The sequence below is a fragment of the Cornus florida genome, unplaced genomic scaffold, assembly GCF_030987335.1.
Source record: "Cornus florida cultivar Cherokee Brave unplaced genomic scaffold, ASM3098733v1 CherokeeBrave_3.0.0_Hap2_Chr06, whole genome shotgun sequence".
Taxonomy (NCBI): Eukaryota; Viridiplantae; Streptophyta; class Magnoliopsida; order Cornales; family Cornaceae; genus Cornus; species Cornus florida.
Window position 1 is genome coordinate 69,385,620 of NW_026775576.1, and position 16,379 is coordinate 69,401,998.

Below are 16,379 nucleotides of genomic sequence, written 5' to 3' on the forward strand. Positions count from 1 at the left end.
GTCAGTATTACACCTTTATTTCATGATGGCAATTAAGATCTTTAGCTTTTTTCTAAATTTAAAGCAATTCTTATTTTTTTCAAACAAAGCATATTTAGCAATAAAAACAATGTTAGATATGAATGTGCTTTTAATTCATTAGATGTTTGGATTCCCCAAAACAACATAAATTTTACTTATTTAAAGCATTTTAAATTTCCTATTTGATTCAAAAAATATATGTATTTATTGTAAATTATAATGACTTTTCTTAAAGTTTGACCTAATTGTAAATAAATCTGAAATTTGTCAATTTTTAACCATTTTGTTATGAATTTACTTATATACCCTCATTATTATATTGTAAAAAATGGACAAAATATTTAGGTATGTTAAATTACAAATTTACCCATATTAAAAATATGGTAAAGTATAAAAAAAAAAACCCCTAAACTATAAGGTAATTGCACAAAAAACCCCTTAATTAACAAATACCCCCAAACTATTAAAAATTGCATTTAAGGACAACAGGCGAATCTATGGGCACGGAAAAATGAGATTACAAAATTACACTCTGATGAAATGACAGCGTTTTGGTGCTTTATTAACTTGTGTTGCTGATGTGTCAAACCAAAACTCAAGCACCAATAGACATTTGGCAACACATCATTTTACAATTGCCATCATTAATTTTGTTTAACAATATGGGCTCCATGTTTAAACCACTAGACACCAATTGTGTTTTGTTTTGAGTGTCTGAAAGAAAAAACACATAAAGAATCTTAGAGCAGGAATTTCTCATTCTGGACAACTCCCTTTTCTCTCTCTTATTTTTTCTTGCCCTTTTACCTTTCATGGTGATTTTTTTCTTTTTTTCCTCCTTCCCCAGAATGATTTGGTAGCAAAGGCAGGGATGTGAGTGATAGTGGGAAACTCCGAGGAAGAAGTAGAGAGAGAACTCTTTCTCCTCCATTCTCTCACCTCCATGGATGGTGTCCCCCAATCTCTCTACTACCCCCTTGTTGAAATAATCAAAAACCTTCAAAATAACCCTACCAAGAGAGCTAACACATTTTCCATTTTTATTTTTATTTTTTACTATAGCATTATTATATATGCGACTAATATTATTATATAATCACTTCACATTTTCCTAAAATTTGGAGCTTCCTATGTGCTGTGGAGCATTCAAGGGAAAAAAACATCTCTCTTGAGTTCTTTAACTGAAGCAAACAACCACCTATGCCCCTTCCATTATTGCTTCTACTTCAAAGATGCTTCCAATCACCTGCATTCTCTTCCTCTGCCTCTTAACCTCTCTCTCCCCTCTCATTAGAGCCACTCTCAATCTCACCCTCCCCCATCAACACCCCAACCCTGAAGCTGTTGTTCAAGAACTCCAAAGGTAAAAACATCACTCTCCCAACAAAATCACACAAATCCACATCTGGGTCTTGCTCATTGTAGCATTTTCTCATCTGGGTGTCTGTTTGTTTTCACAGAAAAAAAAACACACACACACACACGCATTCACAACACATCTGTGTTTTACTCATTCTAGGGCTTTTATGATTTGGATCACTCTGTTTTCACATTGTTTTGAGACCGTTAGAAATATAAAAATTCACATCTGGGTTTGTTCATTATAGCATTTTATCATGTGGGTCAATCTCTTTTCACACAATTTCAAGAACAACAAAATATCTGATTTTTGCTTATTTTTAGGATTTTTTTCACTCTGGTTTGCTCTGTTTTCACTGCAGGAGTCTCAATGTCTCTATATCCAGACGACAAATGCTGGCCAACAATGGCGAATCAAAGGGCAAGACATGCCTCACCGGAAACCCCATCGACGACTGCTGGAAATGCGACCCAAACTGGGCCAACAACCGGCAACGCCTCGCCGACTGCGCCATAGGGTTCGGAAAGGGCGCGCTCGGCGGCAAGGGTGGCCGGATCTACGTCGTCACCGACTCCTCCGACCGCGACGTGGCGAACCCAACTCCGGGGACCCTCCGGCACGCCGTGATCCAGACGGAGCCCCTCTGGATCGTCTTCTCCACCAACATGCTCATCAAGCTCAAGCACGAGCTCCTCGTCAACTCCTTCAAGACCATCGACGGCCGCGGCGCTAACGTGCACATCACCGGTGGGTGCATTATGCTCCAGTACATCAGCAACATCATCATCCACAGCATCAACGTCCACCACTGTGTCCCCTCCGGGAACACTAACGTACGGTCGAGTCCAACTCACGTAGGATGGAGATCAAAATCGGACGGTGATGGCATATCCATCTTCGGATCAAGAAGCATATGGATCGATCACTGTTCCTTGAGTTACTGTACCGACGGTCTGATTGATGCTATAATGGGGTCCACTGCGATTACTATATCGAACAACTATTTTTCGCATCACGATGAAGTGATGCTATTGGGTCATGATGATAAGTATCTGCCGGATACGGGTATGCAGGTGACCATAGCGTTTAACCGCTTCGGTGAGGCGCTGGTGCAGCGTATGCCTCGGTGTAGACGCGGGTACATACACGTGGCGAACAATGATTTCACTGAGTGGAAGATGTATGCCATCGGCGGTAGCGCTAATCCCACCATCAACAGTCAGGGCAATCGCTACATTGCGCCGTCGGACCCGGATGCTAAGGAAGTAAGTTCGTATTTAATTTTTATTTTATATATATTTATTACTTAAATTGATTTTATTTTCTTTTGAAAAAACAATTATTGTTACACTTTTTTGACTTCTGTCTGAAAGTAAATTGGTGGATTTCAACTTGCTGCGGAGGCGCGTGGTTACACGCGCCACCAAATAGTGTTACTATTGTTGTCCTTGTTTAGCACACACCTAGAGCCAATTGCACTCTAAAGGCAACAAACACTGTCAAGTGGGTGACAGTCCGTGCCAACCCATTTCAAATTTCCTTGTCTGTACAACATCAACAATGACAGCATCTGATCAGTCACACTAATTAAATGTTACTACTGTACTAGTCTCTGAGGCGCGTGAGAATTTGTTTTGACAGGTGACAAAGCGCGTGGACACAAACGAAGGTGACTGGTCAGATTGGAACTGGAGGACAGAGGGGGACGTAATGGTAAATGGAGCATTCTTCGTCGCCTCCGGGCCTGGCCTCAGCACCCAGTACGCCAAGGCCTCCAGCCTCGAGCCCAAGTCCGCTAACCTCGTCGACCAACTCACCATGAACGCCGGTGTCATTGGTGGGCCCAGGTAACAAAACTTCCCCCAACTTTTTTCTTCTAACTGAAAAAACCTCTCACTACTCTAAGTCTAATCTCAGACCAAGGGCATTGTCGTCTTTTCATGAGTCTGTCATAGTTTACCAAAATACCCCTTGGCTTTATTGTCCTGTTTGACAGTTTTTTTCCTGCTTTTGTCAGGCAAGTGGGGTATTAGAATTAGTACTAATCTGATATTTGCACCTCATATTTTCACTTCTTCCCCACCGTCCACCTCGAATACCCCTTACTAATAGAGTGGAAGTGTGTTAAAAAAAATAAATAAATAGAGTGGAAGTAGTATTTTATTATGTGTGTGTATATATATACACTGGTGCACGTGATAAGGGGATTGAGAATCTAACTGTCAAAAGAGCTTTACTCACTGTCTTGAGTTGTCCTGCGACAATGACTTTTCTGTGTTCTTTTCTCAAAAAGCGTTTTAATATTGTAAGAGCATCCCCAATCACACTCCACACTTTACTGTGCACCTTAAAAAAAGAAAAAGAAAAAAAAGAAGGGTAGTGTGCGGACGAGGCTCTAGACTTTTAAGTAGTTGTTTATACACTATTTTTAGAATTTAAACTTTATTATTATATTACCTTTAAAATTTTATTTATTGAAAATAAAATTTTTCTTTACAATTGTTTGTTTATTTATTTATTTTTGTTACAACTATTCTCAACAACTATATTGATAATGACTATAATTTTTTTTGTTTCGATTATATGTTTTGAAATTTAGAACAATAAAAAATAATAATATTACATATATAAATAAAGCGTACAAATAAAATAAAATAAAATAATACAATTAAGAAAAAAATATATATTAATACTTTCCCATGTGAAAAAAATATTAGACATATACAATTAATCACATATAAAATAAAACAACACAATGATATTGCATATATAAATATTTTTTTATATCTTCTAAAAAATTTTTTTTTTTTTTCTCTAGTACTCACACACACACATGCCTCTACTGGACTCAAATCCCTAACCTCTTTTTGAGAAGTAGGGGGCTTGATACTGCAAGGCCACTGGCCTGTTGGTATCTTCTAAAATTTTTAGGGTTCAACATTTAATTTTTTAAATGTAATTTTTATATCATAATAAAAATTAATTAAATCATTATGTAATAAATAAATTAATTAAATTGAAAAGTCAAAAAGTAAGAATTTTTTTTAAAATAATTAATTAAATTCTTATGCTAATTAAACTACTCTTTTTATTTATTCAAGAAAAATAACTCTTTTATAGTTAATTAAATTATAACTATTTTTAAATTAATTAGTACAATATACTGTAAAAAACATATACAATAAAACTTGAATAAATACACACAATAATTATTTTACACCACCACACAATATTACTTTTTCATTTTTCAACTCTGTCAGGCGCTACTCCATTCCACAAATGTAGAGTAGTATCAAGTATACAATATTTAGTGGGGGCCACGAGTGTAGAATGTCCACACCAAAGCCATTAATTCTCCACAGGCCCAGATATTATCCTAACAATTGACGCATTGGGGATGCTTTGAGCATCCTAGCGCATAAGGATTTAGATAGATTTAGATAATATGGAAGGGAAATGGAAATTCAAGAGCTTTAATGTGCATATTCCACATTTGTACTTGTAATATTATAAAATAAATTGATTGTGTATGAGTGGTATGTGTACAAATTTTAAAATAAAAAACTGTAGTGTAAAAGATATGTGAGATAAACTTTCAAAAAATGTGTAGAGTCCTGTCACTATAATTACTTACATGGCATTACACTTTGTAAAAGTGTAGAATGAGAATGGAAATGTTGTACAGGGTGCTCGGAGCGAGTATATCCTCCCGAATCCTTGATTGGTTTGGGCTGGAGTAAGGTTTAGTTTGAACATCTCTGGGACCCACAAAGTTTACGGCAGCACAAAATGATTCATACACCAAACTAACCAACCTATTTAATAGGTCCAAGAGTTTCTATCCTTTGATTTAGTGACTGAGACCCTATTTGAGTTTATTCATAATATCTAATGGTTAGACAAATAGGAGTAGTCACTGCAAATATCATTGTTCATTTTAAAATCATTAAAATGTCTCAAATTCGGTAACGACTGGAATGAGTTCAAATGATATAGTCTCTCAATGGTTAAGAATAACGTTAGAATGTTTAAATGTCAAAATTGCCCCTATCTAACTATATAATATCTTAGTTAATAAGTTCAAGAGTGTTTATGAGAGATCAAAGGGGGTGGTGTACAGATCCAAAGCCCGTGCAAAAATGGAAGGGTATGTGTGTGGGCAGTGAAATAAAGTGTAAGGTGGAAGAAGTGTAGGGCTGGATATGGGTTGGAGGGTGATGTGGGTACACACCCAGGTCATGTTGTTTGGCGTCTTTTGTTATATATAATATTCTCTACAATCTGCCTTCCAGCCAATGATGGGTCCCATATTTATGTTTCATGGAAATGAAGGGACCCACTTCTGATATTCACTTGAAGTAGACAACTAGCCGCGCCTCTAGTGGAGAAAGTGTATTCACACTGGCCCATTTGCAGGTTCCTATTCCAGAGTTGTGAAATTACCATTCTACCCTTTTCATGATTCAATAAATCCCATAGACCACCTTTTTTTAAATTTTTTGTGGCCTCCTACAAACCACTAGACCATCTTGCTCTTCAAACGGTTCCTATCAACTCCCATGGAATGTCATAAATGAGAGGTTGGTAAGATCATTAAGAATTACGCCATTCGGTTGGAAGAAGCCAGATGAAATGGTTATGCAACTTGATTGCATACGCCCTAGGGATGCAGATGTTTAGGTAAGTCATTTAGGGCGGTCAATTCTATCGTATTTGGGTCATTAAAGGTTGAGTTTGTTGTTCGGATGCCTTTCAGTTTGTTTAAAATGACAGAAATTTCGTACATTGAACTAGTCTTGATCTATAGTTTCAGGTTAAAATCTGATCATGATTAAAATGAACAGTCTTGAAAAACTAACACTCTAAATCTATCCCATTTCACTTTTGGACAAAAATGGTACTCTTCAGGGTTATTGTCACGCATGTACATGGTCTTATTATATAAATCTTTGGAAAATATATATACATATATATATAATACATTGTTCTTGTAAGATTCCGACAATTGTCTATCTCACCCGTGTTATAATGCTTCCCTTTGTCAGATTCAGTCATAATTTATTGATTGATATATAAAGTTTAGACAGTATATTTTCTTTTCTTTTCTTTTCAGTAAGGAACACAGCACATTTTCTGTATCATCCACTCAGTAAATGTCACATAGAGCTGAGTTTGCTCTTTGAATTGTTCTTGCCATTTCGGACCCACTTCTGTCCCAACTTTCTTTTAAACTCAGCTTTTATCTATACAGTTATTTGTGTTAATACATTTAATATACATATTGTTATATATATACATGCACATATTTATATATGGGGAGCAACTGAATTAACTAATCTTACCTTTAGATACTTTGGACTTGGTCAATTGTAGTATTTAATCAATTAGGCCCCATATGACATTAAGGCAACAAACCATAGTTTTGTTTCTTAGTTCATTCCATTGACATTATTTTTCTGTTGTGTAACTACTTGTGATACAGGGAAGGTAGTGTGAGCATGTCATATCCGGGATTCGGTGGTGGCGGGACCAGCACCGCGGACACCGGTGGTGGAGGGTCCAGTGGCGGTGATGACTACTTTGGAATGATATTCGGGAGCGGCGCAGCACCACCACCCTCATCTACAACTATCTTTTTATCTCTTCTACCAATTTTTATTTTGTACATTACCACCGAAACTCTACTATCATTACAACCATTGTTATCATTATTATTATAGTAACTGGGGGAAGAAAAGGAATATGATATTTAGAAGGAAAAAAATTGTGGCACTCGGGATATTACTTACCTTGGTATATAACTAAATATTATAAAGTGTTGACGAGGGTGCTTTCACCAAATTTTCACCCTCTCTAACTAACACGAAACAATTTCTACGCGTACGAAGGTATGGATGTCTATTTTCGATCTTTTTTTTGATCTAATAATTATAAAAGTATCGTACATTAGCCCCTTTTAACAGTATTATTGAGTGTATTTGTGGCTTGTTGATAGGTTTTTAATTTACTTATTTATTTTAATAAAGCATTTAACATTGGATTCTATTTTAGCGTTTCGGATAGGGATGTCAAAATTCTCATATCCAGCGGGTCCTCGCCCTACCCCGTCCTGTTATGGCGAGTTTGGGGACCTATTTATGTAAATAGGAAGGGGATTGGGATTATATTTGAAACCCCAACGGGTGAGGGGCGGGGCCGGGGGAGGGTAATCCCACCCTGTCTTGTTTATAGTGTATTTTTACAAAATTGTCTTTACATGTTATAAAATATTATTAAATTACATAATTATATATATAATATATTTACTTCTGAAACTCTAAATCTATTCCATCGTAGCATAGTTGTTGTTGGAAGAATATTATTTGTTTTGATTGATCATGTTGAAAATTTACAGACTATTCTAAAAAATGTTATACGTAGGTTGAACAGGTTGAAATGATATGTTTTAAATTGTTATAATTGTGCTGAAGTTTTATTAAATTATTAGGTTGAAAAATATTATAGTTGTATTGATTTTGTTGAAGGTGAATTGAAATTTTAAAAAAGTTATGCGGGGATGGGAGCTAATGTGACAGGGAGAGGGTTAAAATTTAAACGGGTACGAGAGAAGAAATGGGGGTAAAAATTTGACCGAAAATGAAAATAAGGAATGAAATCCTCGTTCCATTGCCGTCCCTAGTTTTGAGTAGTCATGTTATTGTGTTATTATCACGGTAGTTGGATTCTTGACTTTTGTGTTTGATAATGACCAATTAATGGTGTAGAGATGATGATAAGAGGGTAGAATATGGGTGGCCGAGGTGGGATTTTCGGATCCCACGTCAATTTTAGAGCAGTTGAAATTGTGGACTTTTCTTCTTCAATCGACACTTCTCTGTCTGGAGATTTGTTTGGCTTTCCATTTCCATGCTTAATTATGTCATCCATAACATGGGATGTCTCTGTAACGGAGAAAATTGCCAAACCGTCCAACTTATTTAATTAGTCCCTCTCTCCCATGCGCACACTGCTTTATACTATTATACATATCTCTTCTCTAAAAATTAATATCATATGCATTTTTCTTGCATTTGGAAATGATTAAAGTTGCATAATCCCTAAATATGAGAAGTGTGCTCTAAGAAGTCTCACCCCACCACAAATATATATATATGAGAATGGTGGGTCCTACTGGATTGGATGAGAGATAAGGATAATTGTTATGGTATATGAATGTATACTCACAAGTCACATGTATACACGCTTATGGTATGTGAATGTATACTTACAAGTCACATGTACACACAAAAGAGAATTTAGGTTTAATGTTTGAAGCATTAAAATTATATTAGTAAGACGATGATTTTCATCTATTTGATCTATTTGACGTTATTGTTCCTTTGGTTGCCCTGGTTGGGTTCATTGAGCTTTATTATGCTTTAGTTGAGTCACCTTGTATTGGGCTTAGTTCAGAGGTTCAATTTTAGGTTGTCTTGATTGGGTTGATTCGGCTGATTTGGCTGGATCTGTTTGGACTAAATTGGCACATTCCACTAATTGTGGCCATTGTACCATTTTCTATATTATTAATACATTGCTTAACCGGAAAAGCCAAAAAAAAAATCCTCAATTCTACCTTATTTAGGGATAAAGATATTGTTAGATCACAATATATCTGAAGATATTTGGTTCCCATGAAAGTTAGATGTTAGGTGATATTTGACAATTAATTTACCAATAATTTTAACTGAATTAAGTGTTAATATTAAGCGTTATTGTAATCGAGGGGGGTTGATGACAACTTTTGAATGTCACTCAAATTGATATAAAATTTAACTGATCGTTATTTCAATTGTTAAAAAATTTAGAATTTGATATTCAATACACCTAATTTGGAAAATTAAATCAGATTATAGAGTTCGGTCACATCTAAAAATGGTTACTAGTGTTATCAAATAATCAAAGACACAGAATAATTTTATGTGACACTACAAGCCATTGATACTGGATCAGCCTAACCTATTGGTGCCACTTGCTAGTGGTGGCTCGTTACACAGTTCGCACAGTTCGCACTTGGTGAACACTTCTTTTGGCTTGTTCCACTCCCTCATGCCACTTGATGTTAGAAACTCTGGCCTATATATAGGCATCCTCCTTTATGATAAAAGCTAAGATGCATTATTCTTCACCAAAATATATACGTACTTGTAAACTCTACAAAATTCTATATTATTATAAAATCTTCTTCAATCTACTAGTTCTTACAAACTCTTCTCTCAATGTTATAGAATTTTCTATTTCTCCCTAGGCTACTGCACAATCTCCTCAAAAATGTGGAAGATTCTACATATAAAGTCCTCCTCAATGCCTGTGTGGCACAACCTCCTTGCAAATAGGCGAGCATGACACCAGGGTCCACATCTGAGGCTGCAGACTCCTCATGGTGAATCCAAGGACATGCAATTTCCTACATTCCCCCAAGAGGGAAAAAATTGTGCTGATTTCCTGGCCCAAGGACACTAATAGGTGGTGAATTATACATTCCAGATAGCATTAGCCAACTACTGAGAGAAAATAAGACACAGTTCTCCCATGGAAGACAGTACCATCCAAGAACAACCATATTTACACCAGACAGTGATGAGATTGATGGTGATGTAGATGAAAAAATGAACATAAAGAAAATAAAGATTTCACCTATATATGAAAACAAATCTGACTTCCTCCATCACATGAGTATCAATTGAAAACTTTTGGATGATCTGTATCGCATAGAAAACGAATCTATAATATGAGCGTGACACATCAAAGCCAGAATCTTTTACATTCAACAGGGCAAATGAATTTATATTCACACTGAACCACCAAACAGTTCTAAACAGGAGAAAAGAGGGAAAAGAAAAAGGTTGATCATAGGTTACTGCTGCTTGTACAAAAGACAAAAATTATGAAAATACAGCCTTCCTCCACAGGGACAAAAATGTTACGGACGAAAGGACACTCCATTTAGTGAAAAAAAAAAAAAAAAAAATTTGATTTAATAATTTTCCTTCGTCGGAGTGAGAAATATGCAGCAGAGGTGATAGAGAGTAGCAGAAAATTCTTCATAAGCATGCGCCAATTGCAGGACACCCATAAAATAAATTTTCTTTTCCTTCTTTTAAGCTAAATCACTCAAGTGCCACGATATAACCTCAAACATCTTGAACAGATCAGAGAGAATGTCCACCAAACGGAGATAAAGAAGAGCTTCTCAGTCCACTTGTTGATCAATTAACCATAACCATGTCCTCTCCACCAGTCTGGGCAGCAACTGCTTCCAGTCTCTTCCATGCCAACTCTCGCTGGTCTTCTAACTCTCTGGCCCTGGCTTCACTCTCCACATACTGCCTCTGGCACTCTTCAAACAACACGGTGTCCATCTCTAGAAACATCCGTCGAACATTGGCAGTCAGGCCATGGACTGCCTGATTCCAGTGACCCTGCATGTTCCTCTCTAATGCTTCAAAGATGATAGGGAATATAACATGTCGATTCTGAGCAATCAAGCTCACTATGTGTTCATTGTTCCACAAGAAGAGAGCTCGTTCTGCAACCTGCCATGCACCCTTGACTTAGAGAACTCTTATAAAAAGAGACTAGTATCATATGGAAAATGAAAAAACAATCCATGAACACTGAACCACTATGGAAATAAATGACATATAACAGCATTAGAGCATCTAAATTTGTATTGATCAGTTATATAAAGCACCTTGTTTCAGTGATTTCTTTTTCAACTGCACAAAAGTAAGGTTGTTACTCATAATATAAACTAATAAGCTGAGGACATATTTCCACTAATGCATCAGTACCTCTATAACCTATAAGTCTATTCATTTAGTCAAAGATTAAAATACAGAACTTCTGCACCATTTTTTGCAATAGCACAGTTAAGAATCAAGTGAAATCTAGTTGACATATTAGTACTGTTTTGTTTGCACCAAAACCAAACTAACTGTTTTGTCTTCTGCACCAAAACCAAACTAAGTACGAGCCTGTTCAAAGACAAGAATTCTAAACAGATGAAAAGCAAAAGAAGTTGGTAAAATCTCATACACCTGATACAAAAGGAATTTTAAAATTCTTTTAACAGAAATCCAGTTTACATTCTCTTATTGTACATCACCTAGAATTCAAGATTGAGTTGAACCCTTTGGTTAGTGTGTACATCACCAGGAGATGGATTAACTTAAATTGTCCAACCTCCTAGACTGGTTGACAGACTAAACCCCCCCTCCCCCAAACACACACGCACACCAACCAACAAATGAAATAAAGGAAAGAGGAGAAAAAGTAAAAAAGTGAGAGAAAGCTAGATAAAATCACAGATATCTAAATCAACTAACAGCCTTCTGATATAAACAAGATTTCAAAGAAAAATGGAATGATTTACACAATTTCAAAAGAACAGAGAAAAATTGCATTGCATAGTGTAGAAATTTTGAAACCGCAATGACAGCAAGGAACAACAACAACAACAACAAACCTTTTTCCAAACTACTTGGGGATCGGCTACATGAATCCTATGTTTCCATTCTGATATATTAAAGGCTATATCCTCTATCAAACCACATGCTATCATATCCTTCCATACTATCTCTATTCACGTTAACTTTGGGCTTCCTCTTCCCTTGGTATTACCCTCAATGTGGACTATGTCACTATTCCTAACAGAAGCACTTAAAGGTGAACATTTAACTCGACGGGAAGTCCTCATACGTGACAAAAGCAGATAATTTATACCAGTACCTGAGCCTGAGCAATCAGCATCATCAGCTGAATGTCTAACAATACCGACATTTTTCTGTTTGCTCAAGTGGAAGAGATAAAATGATCAATTAAAATTTTCTCTTAGCAAATAGAACTCTAATTCTACCTTTACCCCAAGCACACAACTTACTGAAATGACCATCTATCCAGTGATCTTCTCCCTCTTCCTCTTGACCAAAGTCCTAACGAGGGTTGGCATATTCGAAGTATTAATACTTTTTAATACCTTAACTCTGGCCCTGGCATGTTGCACGTGTAAAGTTTCAAAGTGCCAGCAAGGTTCAAAAATGATGATTTCAAAAATCATGACACTTGGACACCACTACGTCAAACTCTGTTACATAACTAAAGGTAATATAAAACAATAAGATAACACTGGCCAGAAACTAGTAAAAAAAAGATTTCCAGGAAACAGAAACCTCACGTGAAATGTACATTGCACTCAAAATAGCCCTAGTGTCATAAGCACCTTAAAAGGAATGTCATGATAAGTGTTGGGTTTGCTGTCATCTCTTTCCAATGGCCTGGTAACACTGTCTTTCCCATCCTAATTAGCTTATACTAATAAAATAGTAGCAATAGACCTATCCACATTTAATATTAAGATATTCACGTAAATCAAGAATCATATTTATCAGCACCCTAATAGAACAATTTCCAAAAATACTTCGGCGCCAATAATTCAGTAAATATCATTTTCCATCAATTGATGCATGACCAACCTAGGGATACTTTGATGCGTTTGATCCTAAAAAAGTAGGGCAGGGATACGGTGTGAGCACGCCTATATATAAATATAATTTTTATTTATATACATCTATTTAGTTTTTTTTTTTTGTTTGATAAGTAAAAATTTGACATTAAAAAATAAAAATATATATAAAAAAAGAAAAAAGTATATGCTACTATTCCACTTGTCATTACAATTATGTTTCTGTTCTATATGAAAAAGTATCCTTATATGCTTCACTTGTGACCAAGAGTATCATATCAATTTTTCTTAGAGAAAACATTGGATACTTTGAAAACTGTTCATAATTATTTGAAAAGATCACTGAACATGGCTACTCTAGAAGTGTGTGTGTTGTATAAGACTTGTATTAGGGATATCAAGAAGTGTTGGCCAAGTGTCTGGAAAGTGTCGGCCAGGTGTCCGAAAGTCCAAAATAATTAAATTTATTTTTAAATTATGACACGTAGACACGTATCCGTGAAGTGTCGGTGTCCAACAAAAATACAACACAGAGACGACTCCTTCGTAAATTTTTTCATGCTTCCTCGCTTTCAATATAAACAAGGGATTGAAAGTCTTTCGAACTAAATATATGACTCACCACAAATCAAGTCAAGTGACATGCATCTAACGCTGACCAATAGAAAGACATGAATGATGAAAAAAGATGTGATAAGAATCAGCACATGCATGGTCGAAAAAAGGAAATCCCCAAAAGAAATCAATAACATCTCGCAATAGGGTTTAATAAATGTGAAATACTTGGGAAAAAAGAGAGAGAGAGAAACATTGATTTATATAGTTTTTAGAGACATTGCATATACTGCAATTTTTTTTGGTTTATATAATTCTAACACAAGAAAAATGCTCTTCCCTCTTACCACTCACACTCAACTTAAGCTTACTTCAAAAACAAATCACAATAAAATATGGAACTGCACAAGAAACAGAACCAGAAGTACAAAACAAGTAGGAGAAAACATGACCAAATAAAAAACAAACTTGACAAAAATAGTGAGACCTGCCAAATTTATTTTATTCATAAAAAAGAAAAAGAATGCAATTTTAACAATCATAAGAGTTGATTGCTACCGAACCCATGGGGAAAAAACAAAAAAAAAAAAAACAGAATGCACAAGCAACATATCACATGGGCCTAAAGTAATCATCGAGAAATAAGGTAAGCTCATCAGAAGACAGAGAACAGCATGAGAACCAATAGCATAATATTGGAAATTGAGGGTTATATGGGCCTAAAGTATTTCCCCATCTACAACACAAATCTTGTAGCTTCCTAAAAATTTAATGTGATGTCATAAACATTTCAGTTGGTTTGCAAAAGAATTATAGTAAACAAAAAATAATGCTTAAATATTTAATATAAAGAAACATTTTCCAATCATTTTCTTCCCTTCACTCTAATTCCTTAAGCAATTTGAGCAAACAAACAGTTTATGGCCAGAAGAAGGAATCAAACAATCCACAAATATTTCATACAAAACGTATAACAATTATAGTCCCGTTAACTATTTACATTTAATTTACTCAGAAAACATAGGAAGAGAATCTTTAACCCGTACCATCACATGCATGCAATACCAAAAGCTATTGTCCATTGTTGGCCCCCACTGTTTAGGATTTCGAAAGGGATAGACCAGGTACAAACATAGCAATTGTCATAATTTGTATGAAGTGCCTTTCCTTGGATGTGGACCTTTGTTCTCATGGGTAACAGTCCAAACTTTTACAACAGGAGTATAACATAAAAGTACAGAACACAGAAAACATAATGGCGATTCTCAAACCTGGAAATGAGAACTGTTGAGGCAGCGTCCAATCTGTCTGAAAAGAGGAACCATGCAGCGTTGGAATTCAGCAGGTTGTGTTGCTTCCAAAACTTCTTCTAGTTCTCCAAGAAAGAGAACCTCCTTGCCACAATTAGTGACCGGCCAATACTTCAACAATCCCCTAATAACAGTATCTGCCAATTTGTAGTCTTTCTCCAGAAACTGTGTGATGCAGTATGATAATTGTTGATGGTAAGCAGAGATGCATTTAGGCTTGTGGAGTGGAATAAGCGCCCGAACAAGGAACAACTTGTGCTCCTCTTTCATGGGAAGCGCAAACCCATTTATTATACTTCCAAGAATCTCCAACAACTCATTAATCCCACTATGTCTCTCCGTCTCAAATATAAACCTATATAAAATATTGTTTATTGCCTTTCTTATGAAGGGGCGATGAACCATGAATTTCCCGTAGATGCGATGGAGAATAGTCTTCAAATACTCCCGTTCTCTTGGATCCTCCGAATCAAACAAATCAACCAATTTCAACACAAAGGAATGATCAATATACCGCTTAGCAACCTTAGCATCCGTATCGGGTAACACAATATACCTCAAAAGTAACTCATACACAATTTGCAAGTGAGGCCATGACGGCTCCAAATACATATCATCCTCTTCCAGGTCAGCACTCTCAGTGCCTGTATTTTCATGCGAAGCCGGGGGCAAACACCGGAAAATATTCAAGGAAGCCATCCGAATCAGCTCTTCCTGCATAGTTTCATTCAACTTACATGACCCAGACTGCAGTAAATCAAGAAGCTCCAAAAGTGTTTGTCTCTTGACCTCCATTTCATGCTGAGACTTCAATGCATCCGAAAAATCAAGCATAAAGCCGCAAATTTGAAGCTTTCGGAGAAACAGAATGTGCCGTTCCGATACCGAAACATCCCTCAACAATGGTAAGGGTTCTACTACACCAGAACTGGGTGCTGCAGTAGACTGAGAATTTACGATCTCATTCAGTGCGGGATTTGATATGGGAGGCTCAATGGCGTCCGATTTGGAGACCTTACGATGTCCTCGTTTGATAATTTTGAACATGGTTCAAACTCTAAACCCTAACAGTGGCCCTAATATACTTTTCCTAGTTCTATTCAGGTCAGTCGGAACTGATTGATCAACCGAATTGAAACCTAAGAATTGGAAAATGTTGAAAGCAAAATTATTCACAAAAGTAAAATAAATACGTGCATAAAGAGAGAGGGTGGAAAGTTAGCAACCAATTGAAACCCTAAATTCGAAGTGTTGAAAGTAAGCAAAAGATGGGTGTTTAAAATAAAATAAGCGCTAAACTCAGAGTGTTGAAAGTAAGCAAAAGAAGTTCTTTAAAGTAAAAATAAGATGCTCACTTGCATATGTGTAGAAAGAGAGTGAATTTTCTTAGGAAACAAACAGAGAGGAAGAAGAAGAAGAAGAAGTACCTTAGTTGGACCAAGACGACGACAGATCCGAAATGCGAGAAAGACCGAAACCATCTGTGAGATTCTGTTGTATGGGTTTGGGATCATAGAAGGAATGGGAAAGGTCGAGCAATTGGGGAGCGTTTGGTAGTGGTGATCAGGAAAGAATAAAAGAAAATGAGAGAGGAAAAGACAACTACTACTCTTTTCTTCTTTGATTTCTA

General features: G+C 36.2%; 2 protein-coding genes across 2 annotated transcripts; one reads left to right on the forward strand and one right to left on the reverse strand.

Moving 5' to 3' along the window:
* Positions 1-737: 737 nt before the first annotated feature.
* On the forward strand, positions 738-7,346 carry LOC132311900 (probable pectate lyase 5). Its single transcript, XM_059810048.1, has 4 exons — positions 738-1,384; positions 1,743-2,646; positions 3,023-3,228; positions 6,864-7,346. Exons 1-4 carry the CDS (start codon positions 1,254-1,256, stop codon positions 7,099-7,101), a joined length of 1,479 nt encoding a protein of 492 aa, XP_059666031.1. The 5' UTR covers positions 738-1,253; the 3' UTR covers positions 7,102-7,346.
* Positions 7,347-10,179: 2,833 nt separating this feature from the next.
* Positions 10,180-16,379, reverse strand: LOC132311901 (serine/threonine protein phosphatase 2A 57 kDa regulatory subunit B' beta isoform-like). The gene is made up of 3 exons (XM_059810049.1): positions 16,177-16,379; positions 14,711-15,888; positions 10,180-10,956 (listed from the first exon to the last, which is right to left on the reverse strand). The coding sequence occupies exons 2-3, from the start codon at positions 15,794-15,796 to the stop codon at positions 10,630-10,632; spliced, it is 1,413 nt and encodes a 470-aa protein (XP_059666032.1). The 5' UTR covers positions 15,797-15,888; positions 16,177-16,379; the 3' UTR covers positions 10,180-10,629.